Genomic DNA, 23,555 nt, shown 5'->3' on the forward strand with positions numbered 1-23,555 from the left:
GGCTCCCGACACACAGGCTCAGCGGCCATGGCTCACGGGCCCAGCCGCTCCGCGGCATGTGGGATCCTCCCGGAACGGGGCACGAAACCGTGTCCCCTGCATCGGCAGGCAGACTTTCAACCACTGCACCACCAGGGAAGCCCCCTCATTTGTTTTTAACATTATTGCTATATTTCAGCCATAAGTTTGATGATTGCTTTTGTGTTTTGGAGGGTACTCTTTATCAAGTTTAGTAAGTTTTCTGTATTTCTAGTTTATTAAAAGGTACTTTTTATTTTTGTGTGTGTGTGCCTGGGTGTGATTTTACTTTTGTTTTTTAAATCAGGGCTAGCTGTTGAATTCTTTTCATAACCTTTCCTCATTCTAGTGATTTTTCTATTATGTTTTTAGCTATTAATTCTCCTCTTTCTTTCCATTCTTCCCTTCCACATCGCACACTATACAGTTGTTGAGTATTTTTCATCATATCCTTTACTGCTCTGACAATCTTTCCTAATTTCCATCATTTTGTCTTATGATTCTACATTCAGAGAAAATGTTACAAGGGGCTTTCCAATACTTTATTCATTAATGTCCATTCTACTGCTTTTCCCAGTGTATGTTTTTTATTTTAGTAAATTTGTTTTTGTCTCCAAGAACCCCTATTTTTTCTTGAGCTTTTTTTCATAGCACTTTGTACTTATTTATTGATGCAGTATTCTTTCACACATCTCCGGGAGTACTAATTAAAATTGTTCCAGCTGTAAAATGTTTCACCAGGAAACCATTTGCTCAGATTGCTGACCTTTGTCCTTACTTTTGAGCGTAGACTTTACATTTCTGTCTGTTTAAAGAATAGAAAGACCAGATTTGACCCGTATATAAAGAGCTTTCTTAGTAATTCTGTGCACTGCTTTTCCATTTCTCATGAGGCTTTCCTCTCTAGAGTCTGCCAGGTGACTGCCGTCCAAAGGCAGACCTTATTTCCAAGCTGAGAACTTAACTAAAAGAAGCAGATGCCTCCCTTGAGCAGAGGGGGAATGCTAGTGATCCTTGGGCTGTGTTGTAAGCACACACTGAAGCCATGTGAAGCTTGGGATAAATGCTGTTTCAACATTTTATGTATTCTAACCTTGGGGTCAGGAGTCGCGGGAGCGTTCTTCAAACTTGGTTTGTTCCCATTCTCCCAGCCTTTGCCAGGAAATCTTCGGCTGCCTTCATTCAGTTAGGGCTTTATTTAGCATTAGTTGAGTAGAAACAGTGTTTAGAGTGGAAGCCTAGAACTTTAGATTTCACTGCTCTACTAGCTTGTTCAGTGTTTATTGCAGCACTGTCTGTTCTCCCTTAGCTGGGATACTGCTCTCTCCCCTCCTACCCTACTTCTTAGGTTAAGACACCTACCAAGCAAATTCTCCACTTTAATTAACAGGCTGAGCTCAAATACATTCTAGATGATCGTGGCTGCTGACAGCTCTGTTGGTAGACATTGGCCTGGTTTCCCAAGCTCTCTTCCCTCCTACCCCATAGCCCTTAGCATTCTATCTAGGCTTTGGAGTATATTGGAACCCACATGGTACAATTGAACCACTTCTCAGGTAGCTCTGTCCTTTGCATGTGTTCAGTCACAGGCATTTGAACATTATTGGCTTTTCCTTTCTTCCTCCATCTGAACCTTTTGTTGTTGTTGTTGTTCGTGCTGCATGGCTTATGGGATCTTAGTTCTCCAACCAGAGATTGAACCCAGGCCATGGCAGTGAAAGCACCGAGCCCTAACCACTGGACCGCCAGGGAATTCCCATGAACTTATCTTAAGTTTTAGAAATTCCTTCAAGATTTTGGTCTATTGATTATATCCTTCTTACTTTTCCAGTGCTACTAAAGACTATTTCTCTTGTTTATACTTTTTCCCTAGTAATTTCAGTGGGATTTGTGAAAGAAGAAGGTAAATTAGTGGGCTCAGCTCACCACCTTGTAAGCGGAAGTCTGCACTTATGTTTAGGGGACAATTAGAGGAAAAGAACATAGGGAATAATAATATCTAACTGTTAAGTACTTTCTTTGTATCCCCAATGATTTTATGTGCTTTACTTGTGTTTACTCACTTAATCCTCCCCAAACTCTGGGGTGTTTACGTACTGTTACGATTCCCTTTTTTACAAATGAGAAAATTGAGGCACTGAGAGATTAAGCTAACCTGTAAGAAGTGGTAAAGTGAAAGACTCCAACCCAAAGATGTCTGGCTTCAAAGCCTGAAAATAAAATAAGAGAATGTTTTCAATTCGTTTGAGAAATTTCCTAAGAAGGAAAGTATTATCAGTGAATATTAATTATTTCTTTAGAAATTTGATTTAGAAAAGAAAAATGGACAGTAGCTGATGTGTGGCAGGAGTTGAAGGAAGGTTATGTCTTTATAGTGAAAAGATGTGAGGGTGTTGGTTGAGTATTGGGGAAGATCCAGTCATGTGCACGGATTGAAAATGTAATGTTTCAAGAAAATATCCAGGGGAGGACATTACCGAAGGCAAGAAGAGATAGATTTGAGGGTGAATGAATGATTCACCTTAGAAATGTGAACAAATATTTCTTCCCTGAAATGAGAGGGAAGAAAAAGATGATTGTTGGTGTTAAGGAACTTTATGGTGGGTGAGGAAGAGTAAGGAAGCCTATGTTAAATTATCTGCTTAGCTTAAGTAGAATGTGGAAGTTGTTTATTAAGGGAAGGTGGAGGAGGGGCAGTGGAAAGAGATGTAATTGAGTACAGAGAAAAAGGTTGGGAATAAGTGCTTTGGGGAACAATCATCAGTTTCTGATAATCATTATTAAATTTTTGTGACTTCTTCCAGAGAGTTCTTTACATATATATAAGCATTCTTTACATATATAGAGAAAGCTGTAATAGTATTTAGTGTGTCAGACATTAGCTTATTACCAGGTACACTCCTTTCATTACTCAAATCAGTTTAAAAAAATTGGGCACATGTTATCAGTTATCAGCAAAATTAATAATAACTACTACCCCTTATTGAGAACCAATTGTGTTCTTTATGTACTGTGCATGTGTGTGTGTTTTGGTGATTCCTTATAGACATTATTATCTTTGTTGCTTATGAAGAAGGTGAAATAACTTCTCCAGTTCAGTGGTAGAGACATGATTGAAACAGCAGGGGTCTTTCATATTCCAAAATCTGTGCTCCTTCTAGTACATTGTGTTTCCCTCATGCTAGCCTGTAATTTCTTTTACTTGGCAGCATGAAAGGAGCAGTTTCCTGCCAGATAGCTACTGAGTTATGGCCACAGACATGTATGTGTTCCTTTTTCTTTTTTTAGTTCGTATTCTTTTCCATTATGGTTTATTACAGGATATTGAATATAGTTCCCTGTGCTTTACAGTAGGACCTTGTTGTTTATCCATTCTATATATAATAGTTTGCATCTGCTAATCCCAAACTCCCAATCCTTTCCTCCCCCATTCCCCCATCTCCTTGACAACCATAGTTTGTTCTCTGTGTCTGTGAGTCTGTTTCTGTTTCGTAGATAAGTTCATTTGTGTCATGTTTTAGATTCCACATACAAGTGATATCATGTGGTATTTTTCTTTCTCTTTCTGACTTACTTCATTTAGTATGATAATCTCTAGGTCCATCCATGTTGCTTCAATTTCATTTTTTGTTATGACTGAGTAGTATTCTGTTGTGTTTTTATATGTGTATGTCAGTCACATCTTCTTTATCCATTCATCTGTCTATTGACATTTAGATTGTTTCCATATCTTGGCTACTGTAAAGAGTGCTGCTATGAAGTTTTCTTTTTTAGAGTAACATACATTACACCTAGAGTAGTTCTGAAACTTGGTATTGCTTGCATTGTCTGTGTTTGTTCTACTAGAAGTCATTTATTTCTGCGTATATTAATCACAAGTAAGATTACTCAGAGTGACATACTGAAGAATGTTCACAGCCATTATTTCCATAGTTGTGTTCCAAAGAATATATGTTATTAGAGGTATTAGTAGGTATTCTAAAAAGGGGGTTGGGATCTCGTAAAATAAATTTTGGAAACACTGCGTATTGTATATCCCCTTTGGAGAACTCAATACATATTAGCAAATTAAAGGCTATGATAAAGATACCTATTTTCCATCATTTCCCAGACTTATTTGAAAATGGGATTTCTTTGAAGAATTTCTTTTAATATCTTAAGGCATTAGCATTCATTAGGACTCAGTTTAGTAAATGCTAATATAGACTAAAAGTAAGCTTCTGTTTTAGCACATTCTGTTAGCCTTTCATCAGCTGAGTGTGTTCCATTGCCAGAGCTACTTAAGGGTCATGTTTGGATATATTCCAAATGCATACTTACTAGTAAGTATGCTAACCTTTAAATGGTGCCAATACATCTTACTTCACATTGCTTTTCTGCCACTGTTTCATTTTAAATAGTCTATGCTTTTTCAGTGCACTTCTGTTAAGTTAAATATGTTTGCATGTTTTTTCTTCTTACCGTTTTAGATATGGGAGAAAAGACTACCATAAATGCAAGTGCAGATGGCAACATTGGAACCATAGAGGATGGTAGTGACAGTGAAAATATTCAAGCAAATGGAATTCCAGGAACACCAATTTCTGTTGCATATACACCGTCCTTACCTGATGACAGATTGTCTGTCTCTTCCAATGATACTCAGGTAGAAATAGAGGAAAAATCCTCTAAATCTTACAAATTGATAGGCTGCTACCAACACCTTGTGGTGAATATATCCAGTTGATAATGCTGGCTGATTTCAGTTTGAGGAAATAAAAAGGTGGGTTTTTTTTTTTCCATTGATATAAATCAGAGCAGTTTATTCCCTTAAAATATTGATAGCTATATTTCCAACTCTAAGGTGTGTCTCACATCTTTCCTCCTCCCCCATTGAAATTACATTTAAAAAGAACATTCTTATCACATATTTATAGGATAATTCTAGTATACTAGGAGGAGAAAGAGCTTCTGGAAATCTAGAGAACTTCATCTTACCTTTGTTCAGGGGTACAATAAAATCCATACTGTGGTAGTGATAGGGTCCTCCTCATCCTTCCTACCCTATATTTTGTGTATTTTTTCCTTATCTTTTTAGATAAGGGAGTCCTACCCTAAATCGTTGCCCCATACACAGGGGTAAGTTTTCCTGGCCTTGCTGACCTTTATCAGTTAATAACTTTTAAATGTTGCCTTAATAGTCTCCATTGTCTTATGTCTATCTGCGCAGAGTAGATAAAAAATAAAATAGGACAAAAACATAAAACACCCAGTGACAGGTAGTGGAAAGCATAGTTTAGGCCATGGATGAGGTATCTTGTCACAGCATGATGTGCTAGGTTTTGTTAATAATAATACAAATGGGTAAATTTTAAGAGTTTGGTGGCAAAGAGGGAATATTTTAAAAGAATGCATTTTTTAAGGTATTTATTGTTGGGGATGGGAGTGGCATGTCACAGTAAAGAAAAACAGTATGGCAAATTCCTCATCTAGTTCTCCTTCCAGTGGAACCCCACATATAACTGAATCGAATAAAATATATAGAAGGCTGAAATGATTTGCACTGGCAAATGCCTTTATTTACATGGTGTGTTCACTTGTTTAGGAATCTGGAAATTCTTCAGGACCTTCACCTGGTGCTAAGTTTTCCCACATTTTACAAAAGGATGCCTTTCTAGTATTCAGGTCATTGTGTAAACTGTCAATGAAACCACTGTCGGATGGACCACCAGATCCAAAGTAAGTCCTCAGCTGTTCTGCCTGACAAATGAAGCTTTTTAATCTTGAGCCTTACTGTAAAATAGTCTTCAGGTTTTCTTTTGTTTTTGTCTTTTAGGACCTTCAAAAATATTTTTGGGGGTTATTTTACTTTTTAAAACATGTACTAAAAAACAGTGAGTTTCAGAATTGCTAGAGTAGATACCTTACACTATCTTCCAAAAGCACACCAACAGCATTATAGAATTGTGCCTGGTGCATATAGTAGGTGCTCATCAAGTACTGAATGATTAAATGAATTATTATTTTAATATTGTAAGTAACATTGGTACTAATGTATCCCTTTACATGTAGCCTCACGCTAGGCTTCTGAAAGCTACTACTTGAAAGGTAATAAAACCTAAGAGAAATAAATCTTAAAAGTCATAATGAAAGATAATAACATATTCATTAAGGTCTGAAAAAATGCCCTAAGATGATAACTTTCTCCCGTGGGGAGCAGGAAATACTTTTACATAGGAGTCACTTGTCTGCTTCCCATCAATTATATTAGTTTAAACGGTAGGTAAGTGCCATTTTTGTAAGTCATAAATTGTCATATATCTTTCTGTTTAAATGATTCCAGTGCAAGTACTTCCTGCTCGAGGTTGAGTTTGGGAGTTATTAAAGAGCCCTGCTCCTCTGATGTTGCAGCATCATGTATTATATAGCATGTCAGTTTTAGGAGAACTTTCTGGAGAAAGTCAGCTTGGAGAGGCCTGAGTGACTTTGAGAAAGGGATATTGAAATAGGGGGAAATTCATTTTTAAAACTCTAGAGCATTTCATTTTCTTAAGTATCAACTGAGAAGGAAGATTGGAGACAGTTACAATAAAAACTTTATAAGTTTTGGGAAACCACATTTGTTATACTTTCTACAGTTTTGTTTTGTCACATTGTACTGATTCAGTGAGAAACGTCTTTTAGGCCCAGAAGCCTGAAACTCTTATCTTTTTAGGCCCAAATCCTAAGAGTCAGAAATATTTTGAAAATACAAACGCTACAGAAAAAGGATTAAGGTTGTTCGAATTGCAGTATAAACGATTATAGCCTATATATTTTATACGAATATATTTGAAATTTTTACAGTTTCTTATTTTCATTATGGGGAGGGAAAATGACAATTTTGACCTATCATTCTGGATTGATGAAGACCTCCTTTAAGGAGAAAATAACTTTAGAATTTGGTGCTAGTGCTGAAAGCCATTTTTCCCATGATTTAAAAATAAAAATGTTGGTGAACTTAAAAGCCTCAGATGTTTAGTTTTCCCAAATCAGACCTTTAATATTACAAAAGATTATTGTGACGAATAATGTAAATTATCCTCCTACGTAGTGGGCTTAAGTCAGAGATATTAGGAAATTTTGTTTGAACGTAAAGAAAACCTTCTTGTCCACCAGTCATTAAATATTGGAATTGAATTCTGAAAGAGATCAAATTTTCCACCCCTAGAAACTGTTCTTTTTCTAGATTATATGGTTTTCTATCTTGAATGATTTTTTTTGCCAAAATTAATGATCTTTTGTAGTTACATAATTTCCTTTTTGTCTTTGCTTCTCTTTATATTTTGTGGCCTTGCTAAGATGATGATCCAGGAAATGTTCTTTAAGCTTGAATCGTAATTTTGAAACTACCCCACAAAAAAACTGCAGACCTGTAATTTCCAGCTTCTTTTGCCTGTCAGAAGTATACTTTATTGTGTTATCAGACATCATTTGATCATCTCTTCATTGATTAATGCCCTATTCATAGTAGATACTTAATGTTTAGATGAGTTAATGAATAAATCCGTTAATTATTTTGAGCACGTACTAACGAGGCATTTTGTTAGATGCTGTGGATACAAAGATAAAACATACTTATAAGAAAACTCATGTGTTGGAGAATGATAAGCTGCGGGTTTTAGTTTCTATTGGAACTGAGCAAAAAGGGTGATAAATGTGAGGTAGACTAAGGAAGTAGCAGTAGTGGATAAGCCTTGGAAGGCCTCAACGTGAAGGGGGAATACCTGACCCACTCCATATTTTCCTATAGCTATTATTCAAAGTCTTACTCCCACTGTTTCTAACTTGATTTATCTAAGGTTTGTTTGTTTGTTTGTGTGTTTTGTAATACTGCATTTTCTGCACGTACGTATTCTTAGATTCAGAGGCATAGGCATCTTGGAAACATGACTGTGTGTTAATGGTATTATTGTTTCCAGTTTTATTTCGAAGATGGCAGTATTTTCTGTGTTTCCTATTTACCTAAAATTAAATATTCCTTGTTAGAGTTTTAGGTCCTTGAATCACTTGACACTTAAAACCATAAAATTTTTAAGGTAGAAATCAAGAGCAATTAAGTTTACTATGCGGTGTAAATGTGACTGAGTACAATTTGGTATAAATAAAAGAACCAACGGCTAGAGCGCTTAAATGTGTTCTGCATTTGAAAAGTTGCCTGGGATCAATCTCCTTGGTTTCTTGGGCTGAAAAAACCTGTTTCAATGGGAGAAAAATTGTATTTGTGAAATCTGATCATTAAACTTCTAGTGATCAGAAATGTGGCACAGTATATAGATCAGAAAAATACAATTTTCAATTTAAGCTTAAATGTGTTTTTCAGCTTTTCATTATATAAAAATACGCATTTAGAATAAATGGGTAAGCTACCAAGAGGTACAAGTATTCTAAAAGCCTCTTTGTATGTATTTTTTAAAGAGTTTTCGATGGTTACATAAAAAGTAAGCTTGAAGCAATGCTTTAATTTGGTAATGCACCAAAACTTTTTATTAGTGTTTAGGATTTTTGAGTAGCATAACTAGGAAAAAAGTATATTAGAACCTATTTATACTAAATATGGCCCTTAATCTGAGAAGTTCATGTTGATTTCTAAAAAGTGAAATATACTTGTGAAAGAAAGGAACAAGGCATAAATCTTAAAATTTTTTTTTCTTGTTCAAAGAACTGTAGGTTGATGTTAAATATGTGTGAGTGATTGTTTTCCCATTTAAAAAGTTCATGAAATTATGTGGTAGAAGGAGAACATCAGTGGAACTACCCATTATTAGTGGCTAAGCTTATATTATGTACTGTACTTTCTTATTTATGTTGCAGAGTTTTCTGTTTCTTTCCATGTAAAGGTTTGTGAAATTATGTGGTACAGGAAATATCTTTGGAACAACCTATTATTACCGTAATGCTAAACTTGTCCATACACTGTGCCTTCTTTTTTATATTTTAGGTCTCATGAGTTACGATCCAAGATTCTTTCATTGCAGTTACTTCTATCCATTCTGCAGAATGCAGGACCTATTTTCAGGACAAATGAGATGTTTATTAATGCTATTAAGCAGTATCTATGTGTTGCACTCTCAAAAAATGGAGTTTCTTCTGTTCCAGAGGTTTTTGAGCTTTCCCTTTCCATATTTCTTACTTTGTTGTCAAACTTCAAGACGCACCTGAAGATGCAGATTGAGGTATGTTCTGCATTTAAGCATTGTTGGCTATTTCATTTGTTTCATGTTAGATCATGTTTTAATACACTGGAAAGTCTTTTAGAATGTGAAATAATATTTGTGTATTATCATGTAACATGTGCCTACAAAGTACTACTAAGCACTAGGTAAGCACTAAGAATGCAAAATCAAATTAAGACATAAGCTCCTGCCTTCAAGGAATGTATAATAAGTAGTTCCATGAATGATTTTAATTGTCTTGAATTAATTTGGTCCTCACAATAATTTTGCCATTGTGTATATGATACGTAATAGTGAACTTGGTTATCTTAAAAGAAAGCTCTAAATAAATACTTTGTCTACATGGTTTTAAGCCATTTAAGTTTTTGGTACTTTAAAGAGGTGATCAAGAAGAATTATATTTTAGGAGTTATATTTTAGGACATTTTAAATTTTAACTTTTGTATTTTTTTCCCAATATATCTGTTATTGTTATATTCCTAAAGTTTTCTCTCAACATCTTTGGAACTAGAATAACAGTTACATCATTCTAAAATATTTCCAGAGCGTTAGCAAAATGAAATTAGGGAATCTCCCAACCATGTACGCATGTATTGTGTAAGTGTACTGTTTCTTGGTCTTTTGTTTTTACCTTCAAATAATTCCGTATTTAAAAACAGTACTTTGTTTTACTGATTGAATGATTTTTTTCCCAGCTTGGCCTTTGTTAAAATATTGTTTTGGTTGGGACAGGGTATATTTTAGAAATACTTTTATGCTGGTCAACTTTTGCTTTTATATTATGTTTGATATGATATGCAGGTTACGTTTTAATTTTTATATTTAATCCTAACTCAAGACTAATACTTCATTAGCTCACAGGAAGGATAAATCATTATTTTCCCAGAGTTTTGATATTATCCTTTATTATAAAGGTTCTACAGTATATATTAAAATTCATGTGGAACATTATTATGGGAATGAGACAGAATAAGGTCTTGGCATTTTAAGTGAAAATTTTAAAAATTTGGGTCATATTTTTGGACAGGAAACAATTTCTAGTGCATATATGTTGTCAAGTTTTAGAAGTTTGCCATATGTGTGTTAAAATAATGCAAGGCAAAACTAGGAAGTCACTGTTTTTAGATAGTTTTTTCTCATTATCTTCAGGAACTACAAATACAAGAGACTTTAAAATAAAAACTCGTGGAACTTTTGCTTCTGTAACAAGCCAAAAGTGTTTCATTCGATGATGAGACATTTAAATTGACATTAGAGAATTTTGGAAGACTTTGTGCATTCAATACTTCTCTGAGACTCTCCTTCTTTAAGTACTATTTAGATGACTGTGTGAAGTATAAATTCTTATGGAACCAGATATCATAAAAATCATTTAAGTTGTGATTACTATTTCTGTAAAGTAAATTTGATATACAAAAATTTTGTAAGCATGAATTTAAAGGGAAATACTTCTAAGAAATTTCCTGTCTGTTCATAGATGGTAGATTCTCATTAAAATTGTTGTAGTAATATTCTGTTTTTTTTAAAGAGATCATGTTTATTTCAACCTCCATTGTCCCTTATGGGGAGATTATGAGGATAAAACAAGGTAAATATAGATATGCTTTTGAAAGTACTGAACATATTCAAATGCAAGATGAGCTGTGTTCCACTTGGAGGAAACCCAACATATGAAAACCTAAATTTGCAAAACAAAATTGAGATTGTTGTTATGTGAAGATTCATCTTATGAGAGTGAATCTTAGAGTTTTCATAATGCAGTTTTTCCTTGGGTATTAACTTATATATCTATTTCAGAAAATACAGTGTATACACACTTTTTCAAGAGAAATTATGTGAAGACAAAGTGCTTATGATAGAACTGTTATTTTACATGTATTACATGATAGGTGCTCTATAACTCTTTAGAATTTTGGTTTTTCTTAGAGCCCCTGTTGATAGGCTTGGTGTCTTAAATTACTGTAATAGGCTTTTGCATATTAGTGCAGTTTGATAACCTGTAGACAGTAGCTAAAGGTTTCTCCCCCCCGCTTCTCCAAATCTGTGTTTTTTTTAATTTATCCCATAAATCAGAGAGCTTCAAACTCTCTTGATCCATGGCACCATTAGAGTTTCTAATCTTTTCATGGTGTACTTTACTCCAGAAGAAATACCTAACAGTTCCATTTATTAAGCAGTTAGGTCCAAACAATTTAACAAGTATTTTTCTTAACAATGAAGTCTGCATTTGGGGTCAGGGCGGGGGGAGTGGAGGGAGAAGCACACATAAATTGAAAGAAAAAATGTTTTTATTTCATTTTTAAATAGTCAACAGTTACTGACTACTGGAATGTATGAGGCTATAGGACACTGCAAACTTCTCAGACCTTGAAATCAAATTGGACATTACCACCCTCATTTCCTTCATTGATTTTCATGCAGTACCTGCTTCTTATCATAGCAACCACTAAACCCCAGGTTTGCAAAAATAATGATGTCATTGAAAGGAATGTCGTGTGATCTAATTGATGTTGAAACTGTGAAGTTTTTTTGAGGTATCCAGCAGATGTATTTCTCTCTGAATTTTCCCTCAGAAATTCTCATGGCATCCCTCTGAGTTTGCTGCAGCATTCTGGGGTGACTTGGTGCAGTGTTTGAGAATTGTGGCCGTAAATATGTATTGAATGCCTGCTATATTTGCCATGCAGTGTAGACACAATGCTTAGCAAGAGGGACCTTGTCTCTACCCTCTTAGAGCTTACAGTCTTACAGGAAATGCTGACATTAGGCAAGTAATAGAAATGTGTTGAATTTTGTGAAAGAAAAGCACATCACAAGGGTATTTTGTCCTTTTGGGGGGGATAAGATGTTAGTAGTCTAAAATTACAAATATGAATTTTTGTATTCATAATACGTATGTTCCATAAATGTTAATATGTTGTTTTAGGTTTTCTTTTTCACTCATCCCCTCGTGAGTTGTAGTCATTTTTCCAAAATAAATATGAATCTGAAAATTCTTAGCTCTTAAATAGAAAATTTTTAAATAAGGTTGACTAAATCCTTTGTGCTTGACATTATTTGGTGTAAAGAATAGTGAGAAATAGTTTGTAGTTTTCAGACAAAAGAGATTCCCACTTTTGTGAGTAATTATAAAAATATAACAGTATATGGGAGTTAGATCCTTTCTATTGGGTAGATGACAATGTCAGTTACTTTAAAATCTAGGAACAATTAGGCTTGCCCAGTACTATAATGTCTGAAAAATATAACTGATGAACAGAATATAGTTTATACTCTGTGGGGGATTAAAAATGAAATAGGAGTTTTATTAGTTTTGTAAATACGTTTAAGAAATAATCTCCCAGAAGAACTCCAAATTTTTGCAGATTTCTTTTGTAGTGGCTGTGTGATAACAAAATACAGTGATATGAAGTACAGCTCTTTACTGCAAGGGCCAGTGTAAGTGACCAACCCAAGTTAAGTCCTGATGTCTCAGAAATGGAACTCAAAAGGAGTGGAACTCCAGGACCCTGGGTCCTGATCTTTGCTCTGCAGCTTTGGGATATTTAAAAAGTGATCACATATATGAATTATAAACAATATTTTAAATGGAGGTTTTTCCCTAATCACAGGTGTTCTTTAAAGAAATTTTCCTATACATTTTGGAGACTTCTACCAGCTCATTTGACCACAAATGGATGGTTATTCAGACGTTGACGAGGATTTGTGCAGGTATTTGAAATTATCCTTCTTTATTATCTCTTTTTTACTGAGATATTTAAAAGGCCAAATATATTCATATACTAGATGCCTTTTGTTAAAATTAACATATTGTACTGTTACAGATGCTCAGAGTGTAGTGGATATTTATGTAAACTATGATTGTGACTTAAATGCAGCAAACATATTTGAAAGACTAGTAAATGATCTATCAAAAATTGCTCAAGGACGAGGCAGTCAAGAACTCGGTATGAGTAATGTTCAGGTAAGAACTTTAAAAACATTTTGAAATTTGAACTTTGCCAAGGAAGAGCTGTGTATTTTCCTTAAAAGATTTTTGTTTGTCTTTATTCTCTTTATGAATTATTTTGTAGGAACTGAGCCTGAGGAAAAAAGGTTTAGAATGCTTAGTGTCAATTTTGAAGTGTATGGTTGAATGGAGTAAGGATCAGTATGTGAATCCCAACTCTCAGACAACTCTTGGTAAGATGACATTTGAGTAGAATTCTAAATGATGCTTTGGAGGATAGTTGCAGAAGCCATTAAGCCAGTTTCCTGACATCTTTATTCATTTAGCCGGTGAAGAAGCGTTCTCTATGAGTTAAATAACGAACTTAAAATTATGAATTTCCCAGCCTAGTTATCCAAACTTTTTTCTTTCTAAATCTTCCTAAAAGTATTTTGAATATCATATTAAAGTGAATCATGTTTATGCAACTTTGTTAAAGGATAATTATAGAAGAAACGTATAAAAGCCAAAAATGTTTTAAGAAGATTGAGTTGTTCATTTATGTTTGACGTTTCCCCTTACTCAGAGAAAAACTCATACCTGCAGGGCTATCCTGGTGTTATCTTAGTCCTTTGAGGGAGAACTGTTCCTTGTGAGACATGAGCTGAGAGCAGAAACCCAGTGGATACTCAGCACTGTAGTTGCAAAAAGAACTCCTAATGATGCAGATTGTACCTGTACTAATTAATTGCAGTGTGTTTTAATATCAAAGTATGTATTATCTGTTATGGCACCTAATAACGTTATTTGTATTAAATAGCTATCTAAGCAACATTGAAATAGCTTGCCTTATTTGAGAAATTTTTTTCCTTGGACAGAATAATTTACTGAATCAGTTTTTCTACTTACAGGTCAGGAAAAACCCTCAGAGCAAGAGGCGAGTGAAATAAAACACCCTGAGACAATAAACAGATACGGAAGTTTAAATTCCCTGGAGTCAACATCATCATCAGGAATAGGCAGCTACAGCACACAGATGTCTGGCACTGATAATCCAGAACAATTTGAAGTCCTAAAGCAGCAAAAAGAAATAATAGAACAAGGGATCGATTTGTGAGTGTCCAATTTTAAGGAGAAATGTTACTGAATATCCCTCTGCCAGTACTGTGCCACCCTTATCCTGGGTTTCTTTCCATTTTGGGGTTATTTTTAGTCCCTTCTTATTAACACCCTTCAGAGAATAAAATGGAGCACAGCTCTCCCGGATCCAAGACTTCTAGTGACTCCTTAGTCAGCTCCCCTTGTTCATTGCAGTCTAGCCCAAACAGAGCCTTGTAATGTGCATTAATTTTGCACTATATTTTATGTGTTGTTGACAAACATCGTCTGTGCAGTTTTGCACTGTTCATCTAGCTCAGTTACAAACTCTTGCACTGTGTTCTCTAAGCAGACGATAACTCACATTGAAAGTATGGAACTTCTCCTGCTAGTGTTGCTCCTTTATAGGTATTATATTTTCTCCACTTCACTTACAGATATGCTACTCTTGTTATTGATTGATCGTTATTGATTGAATTTTTATATGTCAATAAGGTGATAACCTCCTTGTCAAACTTGGGTACTCTGCCAGACCCTGATCTTGTGAAATCCGTTTTCCAGTGAGTTGTGTGCTCTCATCCTGCTCCTGGACTTTCTCCTGTCTGCATCATACTGTGCTGCTTCCCTTCTCTTACTGTGCCCCTCTCTTCTTTCAAAGATATGCTGTGAGGAAAACTGAACTTGCTAGCCTTTCTCCATGAATCTAGAGCCATGAATCTAAACTGTTAAAAAAAAATTCTCCTATATGTTTACTTGACTTGCTAATTCTGCTGTAAAGCATTTCTTCCTGAGTCTTAAGCAGTGGTTTTTGGTGCCCTTTTTCACTGATAATGTAAAAGAAAAATAGTTGATAAAATGTACACATATTCATTGTCATAAAATTATAAAATCTCAAAAATAGCCTCAGGAAATAGCTATCAATACTTCATTTATTCTAGCTGTTCAGTCAGTATTTATCAAAGTCCCATCTGTTCCAGACATTATGCGAAGTGCTGGGGAGTCCTGATGAGTGAAACAGCCCTTGTTTTGGGGGTCTCAGCGTCTAGTATGTGCAAACAGATATTCATTTTGAAATTCTGCTGGTCACTCAGCAAACACGTTTGGTACTTGGGACTGTGTGCTGAGAACCATGAAGGTACTGGTCCTTATATTCAAGATTACAGTCTGAGTATGGGCAAAATATATTTTTTAATGGTACTGTGTGAAGTCCATAATGGAGTGTTGTACAGAGTGCTGCCGAGGTAGGACTGCTCAATTCGAAGTACTTAGGAGTGAGAGGGAGTCCTCCCAGGGCCCCAGAGCAGACGTCCCCCTGCCTCCACTGTTCCTCTGGAGTGCCACTCCAGTTCCTCCAGTGCCACGGGGCTTGCTTTCTGCTTCACACTTCCATGAGAATGCTGCGCTCCCAGGATACTCTTCCGCGACTGTTCGTTTCATGACACCATTCTGTCCTCTCCTACCTTCTGACCATGCCATCTCAGTCTTGTTATGGGCTCTTCATCCTGGGTATACATCTCAACATTTCCAGGGTCTGTCCCTCAGCCCTTTGCTTTGTAGTTTCTGGATGATCATGTTCTTTCTCATGACTTCAGCTACTATATGGTAACATCTCACAGTTCCCAAGTGTTATTTTTAACATAAAAACTCCAGTGAACTCCAGACTCATCTGTAATTGCCTGTTGGACATCTTCCCTGGACGTTGCATAGCTTCTCACACTCAGCATGTCCACGACCAAATTTATCAGTCTCCATAGTCAACTCCCCAGTACAACCCAAAACAAAAGACAAACAGAAAACCCTATTGTTTCTGTATTTCCCATTCAGGCTAGTAACCCCAGCACACTACTAAGTTTATGAGCCAGAATCCCGGGAATTACCTTAGATTTCCTCATTAGATCTAATTTGTCACTAAATCCAGCTGATCCTACTTCCTGAATATCTTTGCAATTTATTCTCTTTGTCTCCCAGTTGTTCACTCAAGTCAAACCATCACCATTTGGTGCCTTGACTAGTATACTCTTTTAATTGGCTTGCCTTTCTTTGGTCTTATTTATTGTCTAGTCTTCTCTTACACTTAGCTGGAGTAATCTCTCTTGAATGAAAGTCTACTTCTGTTTCTCCCCTCTCTTCCTCTTAGAGGATAAAGCCACAGCTTCTTGTAATAGCATATAATACCCGTCATGATTTAAATCTGCTGGACTCTAAGCTAGATCATCTGCTGCTGCTTTATTTCACCTCATTTTTCCAACAATGCAGAGCTACTTATTATAATATGATGCTGCTTTATGCCCTCGTGTATTAGTATGACCTCTTCCTCTCTGTCTGGGATGTTTTTTCTGACTGTTTATAAAAGATGTAATCATTCTTAAAAGCTCAGTTCCACAGTCCCCTTCCCAGGAAATAGATCATGATCATCTCTATTAATTAGACATTTCCTCTGCTGTGCTGTCTTCTCACTTTGTGGATACATTATTTGTTGCATTTTTACTATTATATATTTTTTTAATTTATAAAAATTTTAAAATAATTTTACTGTTATAGTTTTTAAATTTTTCTTCCATTGGAGTGAGAGCTTCTAGAGAGCAGAGACTGTGTTTATCTCAGGGAAAAATGCTTGACTTTAATTTATGTACATGGCAGCTGTTTAATTAGGGCTTGACAAGGGAATCATTAGGAGGACAGAGCAGGGAAGGACATTTCAGACAAAGAGAATGGCATGTGCAGTAGCACAGAGGAAAGGAAGAACATTTGAGGACTATTACTCTTCAGCGTGGCAGGGGCGGGGGTGGACGGGTAGAAGTAGGAGGTGAGATGAGAGCATCGAGTTGGATCCAGCTTACAGGGACCTCATTCTCTGTGTAAAGGAGGTTTTGTCTTGTTCTTGGCATTGGCACACTGTTGAAGGATTTTAAGCAGAGGAACAGCAGCATCAGATTCTGTTTTGGAAAGATGACTTTGCCAGCAGCCTGAAGGATGGATTGTAATGTGAGCAAAACAAGAGACAGGGAGACCAGTTAAGAACTCTTGCAATACCCAGGTGACGGTGATGAGGTACCAAACTAATTATTGGAACAATGAAAGTAGAAAGAAAATGATTTGGAAAGAAAGAGGTGACATTTGAATTGGATCTTCGAGCATGGAGGAGAATTCTCCAGTGAGTGAAGCAGGCAAAGGGCACATAGAGGAAATAGACGCTGCAAATCCTTTCTGTTTAGGGAATGGGAAAGGGATATGTGGGAGTAAATGAGAGAGAAATGAACTATATATTTTTTTATTTTAACTTTTTATTTTATAGTGGAGTATAGCCAATTAACAATGTTGTGATAGTTTCCGGTGCACAGCAGAGCGACTCAGACCTGCATATACATGTATCCATTCCCCCCCGACTCCCCTCCCATCCAGGCTGCCACATAACATTGAGCAGAGTTCCCTGTGCTATACAGTAGGTCCTTGTTGGTTATCCTTTTTAAATATAGCACTGTGTACATGTCAATCCCAAACTCCCTAACTATCCCTTCCCTCCACCCTCCCCGCCCCCCAGGGTAACCATAAGTTCATTCTCTAAGTCTGTGAGTCCGTTTCTGTTTTGTAAATACGTTCAAGAAATGAGCCATATTGAGAAAGGTTTTGTGTGTCAGTCCAATCAGTGTGGACTTTATTTTGAAAACACTGGGTATATAAATATATTTTTTTATAAAGGAAATGATGCCATCAGGTTGTGGTTAAGTTAAAACAGTCACCAAAATTCAAGTTCTGTATTTTAAAAGCAGGAAACTTAGAAATAATCAATGGATATAAGGAGAATGAGCCAAGATTACTTGAGCACTAAGGAGAATATATATATTAACAGTGTGAGATATTTAGTATCCATATCCTTACTCATAGTTCATCTACTACATGGCATTATCTCACATAATCTTTGAAATGATCCATATCAGTGATAAAGGTTGCCTTCCATTTTAGATCCTTTTCAAAGAAAACTTTGCATAGTATATTATTTTTTGTACATTTTGTACAATAATAATGCATTGATTATTTTAAGTAAACTTCTGTTTTCTAAGTGCTACAAAGTTAATTCACTGTAGTTTTAGATCTTTTCAGGGAATACAAATGGTTTTCTATTTCTAATGTTCCTTTTAACTTTAACATCATCTAGATTTACTAAGAAACCAAAGAGAGGAATACAGTACCTCCAAGAACAAGGGATGCTTGGCACTACACCTGAAGATATTGCCCAATTCTTACATCAGGAGGAAAGATTAGACTCTGTAAGAACACCATGTTATTTCATTCTAACTTTTTCTGTAAAATTCTTTTTTTTTTTTTTTTTTTTTTTTTTTTAACGGTACGCGGGCCTCTCACTGTTGTGGCCTCTCCCGTTGCGGAGCACAGGCTCCGGACGCGCAGGCTCAGCGGCCATGGCTCATGGGCCCAGCCGCTCTGCGGCATGTGGGATCTTCCCAGACCAGGGCACGAACCTGTGTCCCCTGCATCGGCAGGCGGACTCTCAACCACTGCGCCACCAGGGAAGCCCCTGTAAAATTCTTTTTTAAGTTAATAATACTATAATAATATTATAATATTATTGCCCCTTTAAGATGCCCTCCTAAGTATGTAAAAATAAGCTAGCTATTCTTAATTTTGCTTTTTTATTCTCTGTACTCAAAAGAATATCTTGATTTTTTTTTTTTTTAATAAACACATTTAGTATGTTTAACTTTTAACTTCACGTTTGAAATAGTTAATTAACCCTGTGGTTAAAACCTGTGGATCTTATGGATTTTTTCTGCTTTTTAAAAAATTGGCTGTGTAGGAAATGTAAGTCTATTAGGATATCAATTTCTATCTTTTGTTCTTTAGACTCAAGTGGGTGAATTCCTGGGAGATAATGATAAATTTAACAAAGAAGTCATGTATGCGTATGTGGACCAACATGACTTTTCAGGAAAGGATTTTGTTTCAGCCCTTCGTATGTTTCTGGAAGGATTCCGTCTTCCAGGGGAAGCTCAGAAAATTGATCGATTGATGGAAAAGTTTGCTGCAAGATACTTAGAATGCAACCAAGGGTAAGCAGGATTCAGATTCAAGTACTTATTGGTTGCTGACTATATCCAAGACCCTCTTTTGGGGAGCATCGGGTGATTCATAATCCCCTGCCCCAGGAAACTTAGATTATGTACGATCTGGAAATGATGAGACCATTCCATAAAAAATTATAATATGAGATAGAACATAAATCCTGAAAGAGAAAACTAAAAGTGACATGGGGTTTGAGGTGAGTTATTTAAATGCTAACTGTAAACAGAAAAAGTTTATAACACGAAACATTTATTTTTGCAGACAGACCCTTTTTGCTAGTGCAGATACTGCATATGTTCTGGCTTATTCAATTATCATGCTCACCACAGATCTCCACAGTCCACAGGTATGTCTTCTTCCAAGCCAGTTTTACAATAAACAGTACAAATTTAAAAAATTGTTTTGAATTCAGTAAGTAATAGTTGAAATTTTAATCTTAATTTAGTTAAACCAGTCACCAAATTGGGGTATTTAATTTGGTGTAGTGTACATTTTACAAATGCGGTTTCTGGTAGTAATTCTAATTAGACTTTTAGATATCTGTAAAATCTGTATTTGTGTTTCTCATGATTGACAGCTGTATAAAACTTCAGATAAATTTTAATCTAAGAATGTGCTTATAGCTCTTCTGCCTGTGTTTATTCCAACATGGAAAAACATCATGTAAACCATCTTTTTTTTGTTTGTTTTAACATTTCAAAGTTAAATAACAGAGCATTTAGTATAGTGGGTCCTTCATGTGCTTATCACCCATCTTCCACAGTTCCCAACTTATGGCCAGTCTTGTTCTCTATATATCCCTTTTCTCTCCCAGGTCATTTTGGAGCAAATCTCATGTATCATATCATTTCATCTGTATTTATTTCAGTATATATATCTGAAAGAGAAATACTGTATTTAAACATAACCACAGTACCATTACACCTAAAAATTAACCATAATTTTAAAATACCAGACATTCAGGAAGTGTTTAAATTTCATTTGCTTCATTAAATTGTAATTCCTTTACTTTAAATATTAAGGAACTGTCACTTGATTTCTGATATTCAGTAACAAAAACATTATTTTTAAAGTTTTAGGTATTTTATGCTTAGTTTCCAAAAACTTGAGGAAAATTATAAATAAATGCAACAATTTCTTAATACTTCTTAGGGATAGGCTTCTAATGATATGTATTACTCTTATGATGAGAAATAACTATATACTTATTACTAATCTGAGATGTATTGGAAAAACTATAAGGTTTAAAACAGCTTATGAGTTTAAAAATTAGAAAGTTTTAAGCACCTTGTGAGTTCCTATGAAGCTAAGTGGACTGTTAGAAAATTGAACCCATAATTAGGACCCCATATGATTTATGATGCAGGGCTATATGAACTATAACAAATGACATCATTTTTAAAGAACATGGGTAACTTTAAAGGAATTCCTTAAAACTAATTCTCCTCATTCCTAGTTGTTTTCAGAGTTAAAATATAGGTTAATTTAACAAGTCATTTATGTTCCTTTTTCACCTAGAATATTTATAGTTAACTACCATTTATATGTAGTGTGAGACAATTTTTTTTTAATTTTTGAAATACATTTAGAACATGTTTAATTTTTTTGTTTATTAATCTTCATCAGTAGTAACAATTGGCTTTAAGTGATTTAAGCACTAAAACTTAATTAGGCACAGCTTAATTTAAGCACATGAGAGTAAAAGTCAAGAGTAAAATGTTCTATAAAAGGTAAGCAGGAGAAGAAAAGTAGGATTATGTTTTACACTACTTCCAGAATCCCACTGTGGCAGAAGTCTTCTGTTTGAGCAGTGTATTTTTATTTTGTGTATCTGCAGTTAATGTAGTCTCTTCTCCAACGTGCTTGGAGCTCCTACCCCTACCTCCCAGCCCAGATCCACAAATATACTTTGCTGCTACTTCAGATTTTCTTCCAGGGCTTGTCTTTGTCTCTCATTGGCATGATGCTAAAACATTATACCATGTTCAGAATTTCCGGTGATGTTAATCTTCTTTTAGCCTCTTATTGGCAGCACTTGTGTGGTCTTTTATGTTGGTATTCCTGAGTCATTGCTTTTTTAGTATTCATCAGAACTTCAGGTGAAATGGCTTTCTTTTAATGTTTTTTAAGTGCCATGACTCAAGATAAGTTTTCAAAGTTTTAGTATGTTAGAGCTTTTTTCCCTTGAGTAATAATAAATTACATTTGGAAACTTTTATGGTAATATTTTTACTTTTTTGTAGGAGAAGTGCTCCTCTCACCCTTTCTGATGTACTGGAAAGATCTGTTTGCAGAGTAGTCAGAACTAAATAAATGTTTGTATCCCAGTTATATCCTCTGGACATTCTGGTTACTCTATAGTTATTTTTGAAAACTTCTGATGACCTACTTGATTGTTATTCTATGTACCTTCTTGTAAATTTACAGGACCCTTATCTTTAGAGGTGCCTTAAATTCTTCATGGAAAGCGGTAGGAACATATTTAATTAAGTAAATGTATCTTCAGAGACATCATATGACTTACAGGTTTTATCCATCTGGGTTTTCAGGGATATAAAGTATAAACACTTTGTGCTAGTTCCCAAGTTTGACGACAGGGCTACCATCTTATGCACTACAGATTTGTACTCCAAAGACTTATCAGGGTGTGTAGTAGGATGTTCCTGTTCAGCATACTCTTAAACAAGACAAAATGTTCCAAGGTTACTTGGCCCAGATCACCTAATATTCAGTTGCCATGATGAGTCAGTGAGATTGCTATCTTATTTTAAATAAATTTCAGCTCTTGTTATTCTTGCATCCACTGTTACATAAAATCAGTTTTTAAATCATTAGCAAACACATTTATGTTCTTCTGAACTAAGATTTGAATCTTTTTGATAACATAAGTGTCTAATAATTGTCATGGTCCTTTTTTAAAGACTCTGACTAGAGCTCTCAAACCTTGGGCAAAAACAAAGAATTTCATTATTCAGTCTCCCTGTTTTCTTACTACAAATTACTCACGTGCTCCTCAGAGCAAGGTGAATTAGTATATTGCCAGGATGGGTCTTTCCTACATTGTCCTTATTTTCTGTGACTTCCTTTTTTCATTTTAATGTCTGCTTTGTTGAGTATTTTCCACTTTCTACTCCTCAAAGTATTTATAAATTCTCTTATATGAGTATTTTTCTGTTAATTTTTAGGAATTATAATGGTTTTTCATTTCTAGGTTAAAAATAAAATGACAAAGGAACAGTACATTAAGATGAATAGAGGTATCAATGACAGTAAAGATCTTCCTGAAGAGTATCTATCAGCCATCTATAATGAAATAGCTGGAAAAAAGATATCAATGAAAGAAACAAAAGAACTAACAATCCCTACAAAATCAAGTAAACAAAGTAAGTGTCCAGATCAACTGAATCCTGATTGTTTCGGAGGAAAAATATGGGTTCTTGAAAAGTGTTTTACTTAGAGTAGATCAAGTATTATTCTACTGAAAAGTATTATAATACACAGTTTGCTGATCTGATTGTGTTTTTTCCCATATCCTGAAGAAAGATAGCACTGACCGGTGATAAATGGAAAGTGCTACATAATATGCATGGATTAGTGTGCATTTAATACACACTTGTCCATTTAGCAGTTAATCTCAGCACATATTTGGAGATCAGAGAGATTGGTTAGGCAACCCCAATAGTCAGACTTCAGCTCTCATTCTTTCTTACTGCCTCCTTGTCATCTACAAGCAACTTATTTCCATTGGTTCACCTATCATTACACATAAACAGAAGCTGGAAGTAGGGGTGATTCAAGGAGATGGGGAAGATTAGGGTCATGGGGGAGCTCATAGGGGTTGGAACTCACTACTTCAGATGCACCACAAGTTATAGCGCCGTGGCATTCCCAAATTTGACCAGCATCAGGAGCCGGCGGGGGGCCTAGCTCCATCCTCGACGTTCTGTGCATATAGATGGTGGTGATTAAATTAGAGCTAAAATCTGACTGCAGGAATGAGGTGAGGGTAGTGGCTCAGTAATATAATATGGAAAGAGAACTCCTGCCTTTCTGAGCAACTTCCACTTGGAAGTGGAATCTCAAGCTTCATCTAAAAGAACAGATTGCAGTAGCAAAATTCTATCAACAGGAGAGAATCAAAAAGTCCTGTGTGATACGTGTATTTCTAGAAGTTGATGAAGAATTATCAGATGAGAGTCGGAGGTTATGGAGATGATGTTAGAAGGAATAGTGGAGTA

General features: G+C 35.5%; 1 protein-coding gene across 1 annotated transcript in view; it reads left to right on the forward strand.

Moving 5' to 3' along the window:
- ARFGEF1 (ARF guanine nucleotide exchange factor 1) overlaps window positions 1-23,555 on the forward strand; it is a 144,697-nt gene that overhangs the window by 65,689 nt on the left and 55,453 nt on the right. Inside the window, exons 8-18 of the mRNA XM_024126954.3 lie at window positions 4,488-4,663; window positions 5,603-5,736; window positions 8,978-9,212; window positions 12,824-12,923; window positions 13,037-13,176; window positions 13,286-13,394; window positions 14,052-14,253; window positions 18,395-18,506; window positions 19,099-19,304; window positions 19,579-19,663; window positions 22,529-22,700. Coding sequence (XP_023982722.1) covers window positions 4,488-4,663; window positions 5,603-5,736; window positions 8,978-9,212; window positions 12,824-12,923; window positions 13,037-13,176; window positions 13,286-13,394; window positions 14,052-14,253; window positions 18,395-18,506; window positions 19,099-19,304; window positions 19,579-19,663; window positions 22,529-22,700 — 1,671 coding nt within the window. The remainder of the gene's footprint in view (window positions 1-4,487; window positions 4,664-5,602; window positions 5,737-8,977; window positions 9,213-12,823; window positions 12,924-13,036; window positions 13,177-13,285; window positions 13,395-14,051; window positions 14,254-18,394; window positions 18,507-19,098; window positions 19,305-19,578; window positions 19,664-22,528; window positions 22,701-23,555) is intronic.

The sequence above is a fragment of the Physeter macrocephalus genome, chromosome 15 (genome assembly GCF_002837175.3).
Source record: "Physeter macrocephalus isolate SW-GA chromosome 15, ASM283717v5, whole genome shotgun sequence".
Lineage (NCBI taxonomy): Eukaryota > Metazoa > Chordata > Mammalia > Artiodactyla > Physeteridae > Physeter > Physeter macrocephalus.